Source organism: Podarcis erhardii (assembly GCF_964252035.2).
Source record: "Podarcis erhardii genome assembly, chromosome: 15".
NCBI lineage: Eukaryota > Metazoa > Chordata > Lepidosauria > Squamata > Lacertidae > Podarcis > Podarcis erhardii.
The window spans coordinates 9,456,455-9,474,579 of record NC_138505.1 but is presented as its reverse complement, the minus strand read 5'-3'; the positions used below and the strand labels follow the sequence as shown (position 1 = coordinate 9,474,579).

Sequence of the window (18,125 nt, the reverse complement as noted above, 5' to 3'; positions counted from 1 at the left end):
GGGGGGGGGGAAGGGGGTAGAGGGGGGAAGATTGGGTGGGGTTGAGTGGCGATGTTTCTATTTTGCTTAATGTATGTAGGGTTTGGTGTCAGCGTCGCTCGTGCTGTTCATTTGTTTCTTTGGTGGTGAGAGAGGTTGGGGTTGGCCTAGGGTGTGGTTGATTGTTTGTGATTGGCTGTGGTGATCTTTGTTTTCATGTGTGAGTGGGGTGGGTGGGTGTTTTGGATCAGGTTAGCCATATTGATTTGTACGCTGTGGGTAGATTATTGTCATTGTCTTTGTTATTGTCATTGTTGGGCTATGTACGTGATAAAGGGGAGCCATACCGGGGTAAAGGCGTCTTCTTCTGTTTGTCCCCGTGTCAGTTTCAGTTTATTGGTTAATTTTTCTAGTAGGGCTGTTTCCCATACTATTTGGTACCATTGGTCCATGCTTACTCCTGACAGGTCTCTCCAGTGTCTGGTTATGGTGTTTCTGGCTGCTGAGAGCAGGTGGGTTATGAGTTCTTTGTGGTGTAAATGGGCATCGTTGTCTTGGAAGATGTTTAGTAGGGCCAATTCTGGGGTGATGTCTAATACTTGCTTAGTTATTTTTCATATTTCTTGTATGGCTGTTGTCCAGAATAGTTGGATTTTGGGGCACTTCCACCACATGTGGAGGTATGTGCCTGTGGAGGTGCACCCTCTCATTCAGGGTTCCAGTTGAAGCTCTGTAGCTCAGTGGCAGAGCTTCTGCCTCACATGCAGAAGGTCCCAGGTTTGATCCCCAACATCTCCAGAAATCATGCCTGGAGCCTGGGAGAACACCTGCCTGTCAGTGTAGACACTATGGAGCTAGATGGACCCAATGGTCTGGCTTGGTATAAGTCAGCTTCCTATGATCTTCTTTAAACTAGCTGTACATTTTGAATGATGAGGATTAGAATCTTGCAAGCAGAGGCATCTCCAGATAGAGCTTGGAGAGGCTTCTGCCCGTCTGTGTTGACAATACTGAGCTAGATGAACCCCATGACCTTGCTCAGTATTGGGCACCTTCCTATGTCCCTATAGAACACTCGTTCTGCACTGCTAAGAAATCAAAACTTCTATAGTGAGGATTCATTGGCACTTTGGAACTCCCTGCCGATTGACACCGATTGCACCTTTGCTGCACTCTTTCCGGCGCCTGCTAGAAACCTGAGGTTAGGAAAGCCTGCCTAGATTTGTAGAAGGTTAATCTGGTTTCATGGGACGCAGGTGGTGCTGTGGGTTAAACCACAGAGCCTAGGACTTGCCGATCAGAAGGTTGGCAGTTCGAATCCCCGTGACGGGGTGAGCTCCCGTTGCTCAGTCCCTGCTCCTGCCAACCTAGCAGTTCAAAAGCACGAAGTGCAAGTAGATAAATAGGTACCACTCCGGCGGGAAGGTAAACGGTGTTTCCGTGCACTGCTCTGGTTCGCCAGTCATGCTGGCCACATGACCCGGAAGCTGTACGCCAGCTCCCTCAGCCAATAAAGAGAGATGAGCGCCGCAACCCCAGAGTCGGTCACGACTGGACCTAATGGTCAGGGGTCCCTTCACCTTTTAATCTGGTTTTCCGTTTATCATTGGTTTTAATTATTCCTTTGAACGTTGTAAAGAGCTGCTCTTGGTAGATAGCTCTGTTGCTGAGAGCGTGGTGCTGATGATGCCAAAGTTGCAGGTTCGATCCCTGCATGGAACAGCTGCATTGCATGGACTTGGACCCCCCCCCCCAACTCTATGATTCTGAAACAGTCTGCATTGATCATGTTATTTGCTTTATTCTTGTTGTAAACCTCTTCCGAGGGTTGCTGGTTTCCTTTTACAATCGAGTGGTATAAAATTTTTATGCAATGACAATGAAATAAATTAACTGGGTATAAAATTGCTCGGCCCGTAACACCTACGAAAGGTATTGTCAGGCTCCTACTTTTGTTATAGTACAACTTCCTCCAGCTCCCACAACAACCATCCATTCCCAGTCCCTCCTTCTGCCCCGGCAAACCTCCCATCTATTCATCTATCTTCTCTCCTTATATCCTCTCCTCGAGACCCACTTTCCCATCCTCACAAACACCCCTTCCTCCTCCTTTCTCATTCCAGGATCCCCTCTGAACCCTCTCTCTCTGCTCAAACAGAGATGGGGGGTCACACCTGGTCCCCCCCCCCCGCACAAATATCAAATTATGTGTTCTATGCAGCGCACTAGAAATAAATGTGTCGCACTAATAGCAAAAGAGAAAAGGAGGCAAAAGTAAAGAAATATCTCAGCCGAAGCTGGGCTCTTACTTAAGAGATCAAAAAGGGTCGGGACATGAGCAAGATTTCCTTCGCTATTTTTTTGCTTTCCGACTTGCTGTCCTCCCCGCTTCTTTCCACAACAACTCTTGATACATCAGACCAAAGGGTTTTATCTCAGCCTGTCCTCAAAAGGAAGCCCACCAGAGATTCGCAACATCTCCCCTGCATGCAAAAGGCCCCGGGTTCAAATTCTAGCATTTTCAAATTGGCTGCAAATGACCGCCTGTCTGAAACCCTGGAGTGCTGCTGCCATTGGTATACTGATAATATTGAGCTAGACAGGTCAAGGGCTGGACTCACGTTAAGGCAGCTCCCGTTGTTCCTCTGTAATTCACCAGTTTATTCAGAATCATGAGGACTGGAATCTTAGGGTTTGGTTTTGTTACATAAAAGACCTTAGTTCCTGGTAGACCATCTGCTTTGCATTCAGACAGGTCCCAGATTTGCTCCTGGTTATCCCCAGGTAGGGCCGCAGGAGAATCCTGCCAGAAACCCCCGAGAGATGCTGCCGGTCAGTGTAGATACTACCAGGCTAGATGGACCAATGGATTGATTTGGTATAAATCGGCTACCCATGTCCTACAAGCGAGGTGGGAAGCTGTGGGTTGTTTCCCTTGCTACCGATCCCCAGCACGTGATATTCAGAGGTAGACTGCTTCTGTAACTGGAGGTTCCATTTACCCACCACATTTAAGAGATGTCGAAGGGCCAATCCTCCTCCAGGAATCTCTCCAGTCCCGTTTTCTAAGGTCGTCTAAGCCAGCGGAACGTTCCCTACAGTGGAGGCTGTAAATGGACAGCAACAAACACACCTTTGCTTCTCCAACCTGCACTTACTGCTGTTCAGCTTCATGGGGTGAAGCTTTTACAAACCTGAATGGTGTCATTTCCGCCCCAGCAGACCGCTTTGAGTGGCTGCCCTCCATCCCCAAAGCAATAGCTGCGTTTACACTACAAATCCAGTTTGAAACCAGTTTCACTTTAAAAAACCAAAAAAACCCTCCCTGAGAACTATAGTTTTTTTCCGTAAGGGAGATGGATGCTAAAACTTTAAAAGTGCAGCCGCACTAGCAGAAGTGCTAAAATTCCCAGGGAGGAAGCTGCTGAAGTAGTTGTACTTTTTTGTGAACTACAAAAAAGAAAAATTCTGCTGTGAACCTGAGTTTGTTGGGCCTTGCTCTAATTCTGCCTTGTGACTACCTCTAACTTGCTCGCCCTCAGGCTACCTTCTCGACTTATATATATGACACTACCTTCTCAACCCGTATATTTATAAGGAAACAGATAACTTACAAAAGCCACCCGACTCTCGCAGAATCCTCTCTCTCCCTGCGCGAGGAAGCTGGGAAATAATACGTAGATCTTTCCCGGACGCCCCCAAGGCTCAGAGAGGGGGTTCCTCCCCCCCACCCGCAAAACCAGCCCCCTTTCCTGGCTCCTTGCCCCCCTCTTCATCTAGGTATACTCAGCAGAACTTCCAACCAACATGGACAAGAGGTGATAAACCGCCGAGAGTAGCACTGGCCCCAGCCTTTGCCGAAGCTGATGCGGACGCTGTGGGCATCGTAGGGCCCGTCGTGGTGGCCCTGCCAGCAGGCCAGGTTGCCGGCGCGGTCGTAGTCAAACACCTTGAGGGAGTAGCCGGGATGGAGCTTGTAAACAGCTGGCCCGGAGCCGCCAGGAGGACCCAGGGTTGGGGAGCAGACAAAGACGGGGTGGTCGCTGCGGTTGTAAGCCCAGATGCCGCTGCCTTCGCGGCTCAGGAGCAGGCCTTGCCCGATCTTGGCCCGGGCTCGCTGGATGGCTTGGCTACGGTTTCTGGAGCCCAGCTGGCCCAGGCAGAAGCCGTTGCCGGTTGGAAGGTCGGCGAAGATGTTGACGTGGTCGTCGTGGACGGGGAAGAGCCTTCCCACTCGAAGGCGGTATTCCCAGTAAGCCAGTTTGCACCAGTGGCCATCTCTGAGGGAGCGCTGGGAGAGGCTAGTGTCTGCGGAGGGGGGGGGGAGAGAAAGGCATTCCCTTCAGAACTTTTTATTTTTATCATTAAATATTTTTATTGGTTTTCACAAAGCAAATCTCACATTTAGCACGTTGAAATTTTGAAATCAAACAAGGTTCTTCCGAATCTTAGGACTCCCCTCCGTGGGTCCTTAGTAGTGTATCTAAATCAGCTGCATATTATAATTCCTCCACATTAAAGTCCTCCAAGAACTTAAAAAAAAATTATCAGTTTGTTAACTAATGAAAAGCGCAAAAATAACAGAAAGAAGAACTTAGTGCAGATACCCCAGTTGAATATTCAATTTGCGTTGCCGTATTTTTAAAAAATGAAAACTTGAACATAAAAGTTTTTGCAAAATCTCCAAAGAAGAAGAAGAATCTTGGACATAAAAGTTTTTGCAAAATCTCCAAAGAATAAGAAGAATCTTGGACATAAAAGTTTTTGCAAAATCTCCAAAGAAGAAGATCGCCAAAATCTACACTTCTGACATGGGTTGCCATACGTCCAGATTTTCCCGAACATTTAAGCAATTTCCGCCCAGATACCGTTTATGAGGGCCAAATCCTGGCTACATCCGGGAAACTCTGGACGAATGGCAGCCCAAGGATATTCCTACATTGCAGGGGGTGAGCTAGATGTCCCTCAGGGTCCCTTCCCACTCTCTAAAATAATAATAATAATAATAATAATAATAATAATAATAATAATAATAGTGGTGTAATTGACTTCTGACAAGCACACAGAGCACGAACAAGACTGAGTGTATTGGGGGGGTGGCTCGTTTAATTTCACTGCACACAGGTGGTGTAGTGACAATAAAGGTTTATTATTATTATTTATTTATGATTCTGTGACTCATAAATTTAGATTATAAAGTGCCGCAGCCTGGAAGGACGAAAGTACAAAGATAAAGTGCAGCTGAAAAGGTATCACAAAGTATTAACTCACACGAATAACAAAGATTTATAAAAAAAAAATTAAAGTATGCTCCAACTGTGAGTTCCATCATTATTGAGAATCAAGGTTCCAACAGACGTTTAAACAAGCTAAACATCTGCCTAGACTGATGGCACTGAGTGAGTGAGCAGACGCCTCAATTGGCATAGTGGTTTGAGTGTTGGACTAGGACAGCGGTCAGCAAACTACGGTCCCTGGGCAGGATCAGGCCCACCTGGGTCCTAAATTTGGCCCGCGCCGCGAAGCCGAGACTTCCGGCAATAGCGATGGGAGGAAGAGGCTGGGGGGCGGTGGCTCTCCCAATCAAACACTGCGCCTGGTTTACCTCAGCGGCGTTTGATTGGCAGAGACGTCCCTGCGCCGTGCTGAGCTAAACCAGTGTTTGATTGACAGAGCCGCTGTCGCTCGGCCTCTTCCTCCCGCCCCCGCTGCCACCCTGGTGCTCCCGTGGGCTAGAAAGCACAGTGGTGGTGGTGACTACTTGCCCCCCTCGCAGTGTGCATGTTGTTGTTGTTGTTTAGTCATTTAATCATGTCTGCCTCTTCGTGACGCCACGGACCAGAGCACACCAGGCACTCCTGTCTTCCACTGCCTCCCACAGTTTGGTCAAACTCATGCTGGTCTCTTCGAGGACACTGTCCAACCATCTTGCCCTCTGCCGTCCCCTTCTCCTTGTGCCCTCCATCTTTCCCAACATCAGGGTCTTTTCCAGGGAGTCTTCTCTTCTCATGAGGTGGTCAAAGTCTTGGAGCCTCAGCTTCAGGATCTGTCCTTCCAGTGAGCACTCAGGGCTGATTTCCTTCAGAATGAAGAGGTTTGATCTTCTTGCAGTCCATGGGACTCTCAAGAGTCTCCTCCAGCACCAGAATTCAAAAGCATCCATTCTTCGGCGATCAGCCTTCTTTATGGTCCAGCTCTCACTTCCATACATCACTACTGGGAAAACCATAGCTTGAACTATATGGACCTTTGTTGGCAAGGTGATGTCTCTGCTTTTTAAGATTCAGTCTAGGTTTGTCATTGCTTTTCTCCGCAGTGTGCATAGGAATTTGTGGTTTTTTTAAAAAAAAAGTCCGGCCCTTTACAAGGTGTGAGGGACAGTAAACCAGCCCCCTGTGGAAAAAGTTTGCTAACCCCTGGACTAGGACCTGGGAGTGCAGGGTTCAAATGGACTAGGACCTGGGAGTGCAGGGTTCAAGTTCACCTTGGTTCATTCACCATCTCTTAACCTAACCTACCTCACAGGGTCGTTGTGAGAAGCAGAACCCTGGAGGCCACTTTGAGCTCCTTGGAAGATAAAATTGGTATATAAATGCAATAAACAAATAAAAATATTTGCACAAGAAATAAGATCATATATATGAATGAGTCATTCGAGCTCTGCCTTTTAGATACTTTTCGTTTAGGAGATAATCTTTTTTAAGGAAGGGCAATTTGCCAAACCCTTAAATGCTAGCAATCCAGATGATTAAGATTAAAAGTCTTCCAGGATATTAGCCATGGAGCCCCTGGGCTGCTGTTAAGAGATGAGAAATAAGCTCTTTCCTTTCCAAATCCCGTTCCGTTCCCACATACAGCCTCAAAAAAAGCTAGGCGGAAACATGGAAAGATTTTGTTTGTTAACAGAGAGATCTCAGCAAAACGCCGTATTCCAAAATTCATTTGAGAACTTTTAAGGAGAGCCCTGCAGGATCAGACCACAAAGATAAGGTGGGCATTTGTGTGCCACAAAAAAACAACGAGGCATAGATTTTCATGTGCCGGTGCATATGTACAGATGCAAAGGTATAGATAATGATGCTGATTTAAAGTGAATTGTATTCTACTGGAGGAGTCTTTGAAAGGGGAAAAGGCTGTGTGGCTCAGCGGTAGAACATCCAGTTTGCAAGTGTAAGGTCCTGAGTTCGATTCCTGACATCTCCAGGTAGGGCTGCGAATGTCCTCTGCCCAAAATTCTTGGAGAAGTCATTGCTGGTCCGTGCAGACCAGTGATTCTCAAAGGGTGTGGCAGGAGAGGATGGCAAATAGGAAGGGAAGATTCAGGGACCACCAATATTACGATATATTCTGGGAATGAGTCATGTTCTGCATTGTTTCATACTTTCCACATGCCCCGTGGTCCTATTATAATGTAGTTGTGTTCTTTGTTAAAAAATCAAGCACCGCTAGGAGTTGTATGTTTTTGTTTTCCAATGCATTTCTTACCAATGAAAAAATCCTGTGAGGCGTGAGCATTTTTTACTCTGAAAGTGTGGCCCAAAATAAAAAAGGTTGAGAACCACTGGTGTTGACTAGGGTTGCCATAAAATTGAAAATCCAGGCACAAAGTTGTTGAGGTTTTTTTTTTAGTTTTGCCCAAAGTGGTTGAGCTCCCCCACCTCAAAAAAAAAAAAAAAAAAGTTGTTTTTGAGCTATTTTTAAGGAATTTGCCAAAATCTACACTTCCAAGATGGGTTGCCTTACGTCCAGATTTCCACCCGGATGCTGTTTATGATGGCCAAATCCTGGCTATGCACAGGAAACCCTAGCAGACGGTACTGAGCTCGATGTGTAAGGCAGCTTCCTATTTAAGTCAGCTATTTATCCGGTGCTGGAGGAGACTTGAGAGTCCCATAGACTGCAAGAAGATCAAACCGATCCATTCTGAAGGAAATCAGCCCTGAGTGCTCACTGGAAGGACAGATCCTGAAGCTGAGGCTCCAATACTTTGGCCACCTCATGAGAAGAGAAGACTCCCTGGAAAAGACCCTGATGTTGGGAAAGATGGAGGGCACAAGGAGAAGGGGATGACAGAGGACGAGATGGTGGGACAGTGTTCTCGAAGCTACCAGCATGAGTTTGACCAAACTGCGGGAGGCAGTGGAAGACAAGAGTGCCTGGTGTGCTCTGGTCCAGGGGGTCACGAAGAGCTCCTAAACGACTAAACAACAACAACAATAATTTATCCAGATCCCTGAGGACTAGAAACTTCTAAGATAAAGTAATAGGTAGAGCTAGTGACCTTCTGCATCCATAGCAGACATCCTACCACTGAGTTATGGCCCTTTGGCCCCATTGCGGCAAGGCACAGCCCCCAAAAGCAAAAAATAAGTTGTGTGTGTTTTTTTTTAACTAGGGACTGTTAAAATTAAACAAATAAGGAATGGACTGTTCCTCCTGGTCAAGGAGACTGCTGGGTTTCTGCTCAGACAAAAGCGCCCTGGGACAATGGGAGCGGGAAGTCCCACGGGGGCCGGCTGGGAGCGCTGAGAGGCGGCACGTAGGCCCCACGGTCTCTCGCTGGGGTCCCACATCTTTGGCTGGGACAGAGGAAAAGCCAGCCCAGGCGCCGAGAGCTTGCTCAGACGTGGCGGCGTGGCCAGGCGCCAGATCCCAGGCTGCATTGTACGTCAGGGCACATTGTCTGTGTCTCTGCGGGCTGCAACTTCCTCCTGGCCGCCGGGAACCAGAAATAACAGGGGCAGCCGTCTGTCGGTGTCCGTCCCTCGCTTTTTGAAAAGTTTCTGCTCTGCAAAGTATCCAGGAAGGCCTCTGGGCTGGGCCGTTCCCTGCCTGCTTTTCATTCTACTCACAAGAGGGCAGCATAATCGGCGTGCCTGGGATCAGGACCTCTAACTGCAGGAGGGTTGGGGGCCACTATTCAGGGTGGTTTTCCCAGTAGTGATGTATGGAAGCGAAAGCTGGACCATAAAGAAGGCTGATCGACGAAGAATTGATGCTTTTGAATTCTGGTGCTGGAGGAGACTCTTGAGAGTCCCATGGACTGCAAGAAGATCAAACCTCTCCATTCTGAAGGAAATCAGCCCTGAGTGCTCACTGGAAGGACAGATCGTGAAGCTGAGGCTCCAATACTTTGGCCACCTCATGAGAAGAGAAGACTCCCTGGAAAAGACCCTGATGTTGGGAAAGATGGAGGACGCAAGGAGAAGGGGACGACAGAGGACGAGGTGGTGGGACAGTGTTCTCGAAGCTACCAGAATGAGTCTGACCAAACTGCGGGAGGCAGTGGAAGACAGGAGTGCCTGGCGTGCTCTGGTCCAGGGGGTCACGAAGAGTCGGACACGACTAAACAACTAAACAACAACATTCAGGGTGGTGCTGAGAGAGGCAGGTTTCAGTCCACACACGGCCAAAAATAAGAAGTGCACTCCTAGATCAGAGCAAAGTCCCGTCTAGCTCAGTCTCTCACATGCCTCTCAGAAGCCCACCAATGGGGCATAAAGTCAAGGACCTAAATATATTAATTTTGAGTATTTGCACCCCACTCCCCATCCAAAAAGGATGGAGCGACTTACTTACAGTCAAAGCAAGACAGTCCCTAGCTGCAGGCTTGCAATCTTTAAAAACAAAAAAACCCACAACACACAAGGAAAGAGGGACAGGGAGGGCAGAGGAAAACCCAAACTCAGGCACTGATTTCAAAACTGTTGCCCTGTAACGACCAAACGTGGGCACAGTTCAGGGGCAGGTGGTGCCTGGTGGAGCTGGGCCTCCAGCAAAGCTGATGGAATAAACCTGCTTCGTAACTCTCCCTCTGAGGCAGCCTGGTGCCCCGAGGAGACAGGAGGACATACCCTCCGACTGCCCTGACAAAAACGGGACATTCAGATTTTTCTTGTGAGAGGCGGCCAAAATGGCTGCCGCGATCTCGCATTATTTGGGGCTGCACTTTGCAGGGCACAGCAGCCCAAAGCGCGTGTTTAGAGGTGCTGCGCAAGTTCGCTGCTCCCCCCCCCCCAAGCACCTTTGGGCCGCTGTGTCCAGAAAAAGCCCTTTTGGGAGGGCTGTAATCTTGAATGGGTCATGAGACTTGCACAGCAGTACAGGCGCAGAAGACTATGTCCTGGTTTCAGGCCTCTTCATATTGGAAGAGATGGGTGCAGGGAGGCTGTATGGGGCTGGCCTGTCAGGGCAGAGCAGATGGGGGGGGGAGCTCTGCTTCCCTGTTCCCCTGTTCTGGAATGGCCGTCCCCAGAAGAGATGCCTGGAATTGAAGCTGGAATCTACCAGATGCAAAGCAGATGTTCTACTCCTTTGAGGAGTCTCAGCATCCTGGGAGTAACCAGCCCACAAACCAGATCAGAAGCTGGTTCCAATCCTTGCTAGGAAAATTTCTTCCCTTGCTGACAGCCTGGACACAGATTCAGCCGTGCGCAGGATCAGGCCCTCTCTCACACCTCCTTACCGAGGCTCCCGATTTCTCACCTTGCCATATTCTGCGGTTGTTGTTCAATGTGTTGGCGCACTTCAGAGGGGTTGCGAAAGGAGAGATCTTGCCGTAGGGGGGCAGGGGGGTCTCTAGAAAAGAAAATAATAATAATAAGGGAAGGTATGAGCCGCTTTTAAATCTTTTGGTTCATATCTTGAGGATTAGGGGGCAGCGGGTGGGTGAGGCCTGCGTTTTGCTGCCATAAGATAAGTCCAGCATCCTATAAGCCCCAGCAAGACTGAATAACAGACAGGGATGGTGGGAGTTGAATACAGAAGAACATAAGAACATATTGAGAGGCAGTGTGGTGTAATGGTTAGAGGACCTGGGAGAGCAGGGTTCAAATCCCCACTCAGCCATGAAGCTCACTGGTTGTGACCCTGGAATGGCTGTCAACGTTTCCCGTTTTTTAAGGGAAATTCCCTTATTCCAAATAGGATTCCTCGAAAGAAAAGGGAAAAGTTGACAGCTATGGACCCTGGGCCATTCACCATCTTTTAGCCTCAAAGGGTTGTTGTGAGGACGAAATGGGGAGGAGGAGAAAGTATGTACACCACTTTGAGATCGTTGGAAGATAAAGGTAGTAAATAATAATAATAATAATAATAATAATAATAATAATAATATCAGCAGCAGGCTGCTGGATCTGGCTGATGGCCCATCTAGTCCGGCATCCCGTTTTCACAGGATCTGACCAGATGCATCATGGGAAACTCGCTAGCAGGGCCTGAATACAACAGCAATTCTCCCCTCCTGTGATTCGTAGCAACCGTTATTCAGAGGCAATGACAGTGGCAGGAGAACACAGATGTCCTGGCTATTAGCCATAGAGAGGCTTCACTTCCAATTTGTCCAATCCTCTTTTAAAGCCATCCAAATCGGTGGCTGTCTCACTGCCTCAAGTGGGAGAGAGTTCCATAGGGTTTTTAAAAATGTTTTTATTAACAATTTCAACATAACAGCATATCAAAATATATCATATTCATTATTTTCTCCCCTTTCCCCCCCCACCCCCCTCAAACCCTCCCTCCCCCAGAGACTTCCCTCAGCTCCTCTCTCTGATTTCTCAGCACATATTATTCTCTGCATGTTATAAAATTACACGAATCCTTACATTATCTGTCTACCATGTTATCAATCAATCAATTTGTGTATGTTTATTCAAAACCTGCCAAGGAGTCCAACTTGTTCTGTTTTTTTTTTAAGTGATTTGTAAAGAGTTCCCATTCTTCTTTAAAGTCACAGTTGTCCTTATCTCGCAGTTTGTATGTCAATTTAGCCATAGTTTAACTATGCATTGCGGGAAAGAGCACTTTGTTCAATCTGCCCCGGATCTCCTAGCACTCAGCTTCACTGGAGGTCTACGCAGAGCAGGTTCGGCCCCCGGGGAAAATAGAACGGGGAGCCTGTGGCCCTCGTGAACTTTCTGGGCTCTCCCAACTCCTATCAGCTCCAGCCAGTATGCCCAATAGCCAAGGATGATGGGCATTCTGGTCCACCAGATGCAGCCAGCATGGCCGGGGGCTGCTGGGAGTTGGAGTCCATCCCATTTGGGGGGCCCCGGGCTCCCCATCCCTGCTTTCCACCTCTGCATGTGCATTTGGTCTGTGATCCCAGATTGGTTGGGATGTGTGTCTACGAGAGGGAAGGTGGAAACCTGTGGCCCTTTGGCTGTTGCCCGACCACAACACCCACCATCCCTGGCCATAGGCCAAGCTTCCGAGGGCTGATGGGAGTTGTAGTCCGCCAACACCTGGAGGGTCAAAGGCTCCAAAACACCGCCTGCGTTCCTCACCAGGGATGGCGAGCCGGCTGAGATGATGCGGGTTGCAACAGTGGACGCTGCCCTCTCCGCCGGTGCTCTTGCAGAAGCTGAGGCGCTTGAGTTCGTGCGGGTGGCGCAGGTCGGGCCAGCGGAAGAGCCGGCACAGGAGGAGCGAGGCGGGGAGGCCCGGCTTGGAGCCTCGCGACTCCACCCAGACACAGCCCGACTCGCCCGCCCCCCTGCTCTCCACCGCCCACAGCAGCAGCTCCAGTTCCTTCTCCTTGAGCTTCTTGAAGAGGGCCAGAGCCGCCGGCTTCAATGCCCCGTGGCTGTCGTCAGGGCCGGGCGTGACGCAGCGGTGCCTCCAAAGCCGTTGTGCCAAGTTGGCTCGCCGAGACCGGAACATGAGGCTTTATGGAGACATAACGACAAAACCAACATTATTAATTTTTTGTGCGCACGTTCAAAGCATCTCCTCAATCGCATCCCTGTAAAGTAGCCTGTTGGAAGTGCAAGGATCATTCAGTTTGTAATTTAAGGGTTAATTCTGTGAGTGTGGCAGTCACCTGACCAAGTGGTGGTGGAGGTGTTGCTTAGCAATCAGGCAAAGCATCATGATCTTTGCTGAGGTTTTTTTTTGCAGGGGGGGGACCAGAGGGAGGGCCTCCTCGGTAGTGGCGCCCACCCTGTGAACGCCAATCAGATGTCAAACAGATAAATAATTGCACAACCTTCTGAAAACATCTGAAGGCAGTGCTATATAGAGAAGTTTTTAATGTGTGATGGTCTGTTGTGTTTCCGTATACCAGGCTTCCTCAACCTCGGCCCTCCAGATGTTTTTGACCTACAACTCCCATGATCCCTAGCTAGCAGGACCAGTGGTCAGGGATGATGGGAATTGTAGTATCAAAACATCTGGAGGGCCGAGGTTGAGGAAGCCTGCTGTATACAGTGGTACCTTGCTTCTCAAACGCCTTGGTTCCCAAACGCCAAAAACCCGGAAGTAAGTGTTCTGGTTTTCGAACGTTTTTCAGAAGCTGAACATCCAACACAGTTGGCGGCTATTGTTTCTGGGGCGCCTGCACCAATCAGAAGCTGCGTCTTGGTTTTCAAACAGTTCAGAATTCAAAACGGACTTCTGGAACGGATTACGTTTGGCGCTTTTGTTTTTGCTATTTATTTTGTGTTTTTGTTTTTGAGGCTTTTTCGGTTAATTTGTTTTTGTGATTGTGTGGAACCCAGTTCAGCTACTGACTGATTGACTATGTGACTGCAGAAATGAATAAAAGCCCCCCATCAAAACAATGACTATCATCTACAATACTGTCTTATTTATTTTATAGTATAGTACATTGATTATTGCTTTCATTTTATGGTTTTGGAACGCTTCGGTTTTGGAACGGACTTCCAGAACGGATTAAGTTTGAGAACCAAGGTACCACTGAATAGGGAAGCTTTTAATGTGTGGTGGTTTGTTGTGTTTCTGCATATTCTGTTGGAAGCCGCCCAGAGTGGCTGGGGCAACCCGGTCAGATGGGTGGCATAATAATAATAATAATAATAATAATAATAATAATAATAATAATAATAATAATACGTGACAGAGCATTTGCTGTGTGTGCAGAAGGTCCCAGGCTCAGTTAGAGCCGGGAGAGACTCTGCTGCCCGAAAGAGCTGCTGCCAGCCAGTGTTGCCAGTATTGAGCTACATGGGCCAGTGGTCTGACTCAGTAGAAGGCAGAAATTCCTAACTATTCACTAACAGGCAAAAAGTCTGCCCCTTGTGAGATGAAGAGATCTCCTTCTCTAGAGGCTGGAAAGTCATCTGTCGGGGAAGCCACAATAGTATCAAGCAGCGAAGTGGATTAGATAATTTCTGAGACCTCCTCTGACTCTCAAATGCTCAAACAGTTCCTTCACATCTGTTGGAGGCAGCTAGGCAGCCCGGCTGAAAATCCCAGAGCCTGCTCTGCTGATTCCCTGCAAACAGCAGCCAGCCAGCGGCACAACATCACAAAGCAACTAGCATCCATTCTGCATTACAGCCACATTCTAACCCACATGGACTTGTGCAAACAGAGGCACACAAATGGGAAAGAAACCCTGTGTATGTGACAACCGGAGCAAGAATTCTTTAAGCCCAAAAATGAAAAAGAAACCCCAGTACCAACGAAAGCAGATGAAGATGATGGACTTTGCAGAACTGGCAAAGCCAACAGGAAAAATCTGAAAACAGCACAATCAAGTACCGGGTATTCCAAAAGGATTGGAGTAAATTTATGCAATATTTCAAAGATTACTGTAAGCAATTAACATCACTAGCAGGGCTGTCTGATGGCTTGCACTGAGAAATTTTCTATCTTTCTATCTTTCTTTAAATTTTGAGACGTTCTGTCATAAGTCTAATTGGAACTGGAAAGCGTATACAGTAAATTGCAATGATATAAAGGTTAATTTCGAAAGCCATGAGTCGTTGATAGTCTCTAAAGAGCCAGGGTGGTATTGTGGATAATGATGATGTGAATGTATAACGTTAAATGGAGAATAAATAAAAATTAAATATAAAAACGGGGTGGGGGCAGGGAAACCAACCACACTGACCCAATCAGGGGCCACATTCACAACCTACATTTAAAGCGCTGTGATAATACTGCTTTAAACAACCACGGCTTCCCCCAAAGAATTCTGGGAACTGTAGTTAGTTAAGGGTGCTGAGAGTTGTTAGGAGACTCCTGCTTCCCTCACAGAGAACTATAGTTCCCAGAGGTTCCAATGAAGAGGGATTGACTGCTAAAACGCTCTGGGAATTGTGGTTCTCAGAGAGGACTGCAGGGGATGGGGATCTCCTAAAAACCCTCAGCACCTTCCACACGCTACAGCTCCCAATATTATTTTAGAGAAGCCATGACTGTTAAGAGCAGTGGCATAGCGTGGGTTGTCAGCACCCGGGGCAAGGCAAGTAATTTGCGCCCCTAACGCCTAACCTGCCGCCGCTGCCAGCTTCTTCTTGCTGCTGCCTGGGCTGGGGTATTTACGGTAAGGTAGCCACGGCGGCGGCGGCGGGTCCGTGTCAGGTGATCTGAGGTGAGTTGCCGCTGGCGCTGCCACCCAAACGACGCCGCTTGCCCGGAGGAGGAGGAGGGCAGAGAGGCGAGGAAAATGCAACATGGCCCAGCAGCTGCTGCAGCAGCAGCAGCGGCGGCGGGGCTGTGAGGAGGGGCTGCCTGGCGCGCCCTCCACAGCCCTGACGCGCGGGGACCGTGGCGAGCGCTGAGAGCCGCTGCCTGCCGGACGCCTTCAGCCCGGACGCGCGCACAGCTCGTCGGTTCCGCGAGACATGGGGCTCTGCTACAGCCTGCACCCGAGGCTCTTCGGCGACTCCGGAGGCGGCAAGCGTGCCCCCCCAGATGTTGCTCCCGGTGTGGCCGGCCCCCCCTGCACCCCCCACGCTACGCCACTGGTTAAGAGTGCTGAGAGGAGAACCCTCATTCCCAGCACCCACCAGCTACAATTTCCACCACGGTTTAACTAACAATCCCTCTTCCCAGGGAATTCTGGGAATTGTAGCTCCGGGAGAGGAACAGGGGGTCTCCTATCAACTCTCAGCACCCTTAACAAACTACAGGATTCTTTGGGGGAAGAAGCCATGGCTGTTTATAGAGGCATCACAGAGCTTTAAATCTCTGGTCAGCGGGGGCTATTTCCCACACCAACCTCTGCCCTTGTCAGCACATTACCACCAGTGCCGGATTTACCTATAAGCTAAACAAGCTATAGTTTAGGGCCCCCCTCTCTTGGGGGCCCCCCAAAAAAATTAAAGGAAAAAACACCTGGATGTACATTTCCAAAATATAAGATAAAAACAAATAAAACAAACCTACAATTATTATTTCATGTTATAGCAAGTTTCTAGAGACTAGATTATGAATCTTTGTAAACTGTTTCGAAAGGAACTTTCGTGATTGCCAAATGCCAATCAAAGTGTTTGCATTATTAAGTTTGTGATGAATAAAAAAAAAATTTAAGTTAGAGCTTAATAATTATTTCACTTTTAATATACTTCTTCTTAATGGTATTTCACTATTAATATACTTCTTCTTAACTGTGTTTCAGTTCAACATTACTTTGAAAAAAAATACATATTTTCTTATGTGCCAAAGGCTTTAGATACCTATTCAGTCCATAAATTACCAGGTAGCATATATTCAACACAGCAAAAAAACCCAGCGACAATTTGTTGTTGACAAAGGACAGCTGGACATATAAAGGGCCCCATTACCTTCAGTAGCTCAGGGCCTCATCAAACCTAAATCCGGCCCTGGTTAGCAAATTATCACCCGTGCGCCCCGCGTAAGCCACAGTGCACGCGCGGAGGGCATCTAACATGTTAATGCACCCGCCCCGGTACCCAGCAGCAGCAAGCAGGTTCCCTAACTGCACGGCGAGTTAGAGACGCCTGTCCAAAAGCGAGATACGGCGGAACACACTCACTGTGAAGGCAAAGAGCGGCTGGACACACCACTGGGTGCAGAACCCGCCAGGAGACCAGGACGGCTCAACCCACAAACTTCCTGGCAAGCTCTTTTCTTGCGGGCTGTTCCCTCCCCAGGCTTCCTCTGTCCAGCCTCTCTCTCTCTCTCTCTCTCTCTCTCTCTCTCTCTCTCTCTCTCTCTGCGTGGGAGGCAGCAAGCAGGCGGAGGAAACGGGGCGTCAGTGGGGTGGGGGGAGAGCTTGGGGGAAAAAAACTTGGTCTGGAGGGATCTCTGCCAGGGCAAGTCATGCCAATGGCAGCAGGCAGCTGCCAGGGTTGACCTGAAGGTTTTCTCGGTGCCAGGGATGTCAGGGGGGGGAAAAGGTTGTTGTTGTTTAGTCCTTTAGTCGTGTCCGACTCTCTGTGACCCCCTGGACCAGAGCACGCCAGGCACTCCTGTCTTCCACTGCATCCCGCAGGTTGGTCAAACTCATGCTTCGAGAACACTATCCAACCATCTCGTCCTCTGTCATCCCCTTCTCCTTGTGCCCTCCATCTTTCCCAAAATCAGGGTCTTTTCCAGGGAGTCTTCTCTTCTCATGAGGTGGTCAAAGTCTTGGAGCCTCAGCTTCAGGATCTGTCCTTCCAGTGAGCACTCAGGGCTGATTTCCTTCAGATTGGATAGGTTTGATCTTCTTGCAGTCCATGGGACTCTCAAGAGTCTCCTCCAGCACCATAATTCAAAAGCATCAATTCTTCTGCGATCGGCCTTCTTTATGGTCCAGCTTTCGCTTCCATACATCACTACTGGGAAAACCATGGCTTTAACTATACGGACCTTTGTTGGCAAGGTGATGTCTCTGCTTTTTAAGATGCTGTCTAGGTTTGTCATTGCTTTTCTCCCAAGAAGCAGGCGTCTTTTAATTTCGTGACTGCTGTCACCAACTGCAGTGATCATGGAGCCCAAGAAAGTAACATCTCCCACTGCCTCCATTTCTTCCCCTTCTATTTGCCAGGAGGTGATGGGACCAGTGGCCATGATCTTAGTTTTTAGTTTTATCAAACATTAAAAACATCTCTATACCAGGCTGCTTTCAGATGACCTAAAAGTCATTTAGTTTCTGGGCAATCCACAGAGAGGATGCCACTACCGAGAAGGCCCTCTGCCTGGTTCCCTGTTAACTTCACTTCTCGTAGGGAGGGAACCGCCAGAAGACCCCCGGAGCTGGACCTCTGTGTCCGGGCTGAACGATGGGGGTGGAGACGCTCCTTCAGGTATACTGGACTGAGGCCATTTAGGGCTTTAAAGGTCAGCACCAATACATTGAATTTCACTCAGAAACATACAGGGGGCCAATGTAGATCTTTCAGGACTGGTTTTATATGGTCCCAGCATCCGCTCCCAGTCACCAGTTCAGTAAT

The 18,125-nt window shown here is 48.5% G+C and overlaps 1 protein-coding gene across 1 annotated transcript; it reads right to left on the bottom strand.

Annotated features, from left to right (window-relative positions):
* Positions 1–1,760: 1,760 nt before the first annotated feature.
* On the bottom strand, positions 1,761–16,850 carry LOC309329963 (mothers against decapentaplegic homolog 6-like). Its single transcript, XM_081841304.1, has 4 exons — positions 16,724–16,850; positions 12,264–12,643; positions 10,465–10,557; positions 1,761–4,287 (listed from the first exon to the last, which is right to left on the bottom strand). The coding sequence occupies exons 2-4, from the start codon at positions 12,637–12,639 to the stop codon at positions 3,752–3,754; spliced, it is 1,005 nt and encodes a 334-aa protein (XP_081697430.1). The 5' UTR covers positions 12,640–12,643; positions 16,724–16,850; the 3' UTR covers positions 1,761–3,751.
* Between the last annotated feature and the right edge of the window lie 1,275 nt (positions 16,851–18,125).

What these genes read in the sequence shown, in the direction of transcription:
- LOC309329963 (XM_081841304.1), bottom strand. Translation starts at nt 12,639, where the DNA reads ATGTTCCGGTCTCGGCGAGCCAACTTGGCACAACGGCTTTGGAGGCAC. An exon ending in CAGCCGGCTCGCCATCCCTG is followed by an intron (nt 10,558 to 12,263) that starts GTGAGGAACGCA and finishes TTTCTTTTCTAG; the next exon opens with AGACCCCCCTGCCCCCCTAC. An exon ending in CAACCGCAGAATATGGCAAG is followed by an intron (nt 4,288 to 10,464) that starts GTGAGAAATCGG and finishes CCCCCTCCGCAG; the next exon opens with ACACTAGCCTCTCCCAGCGC.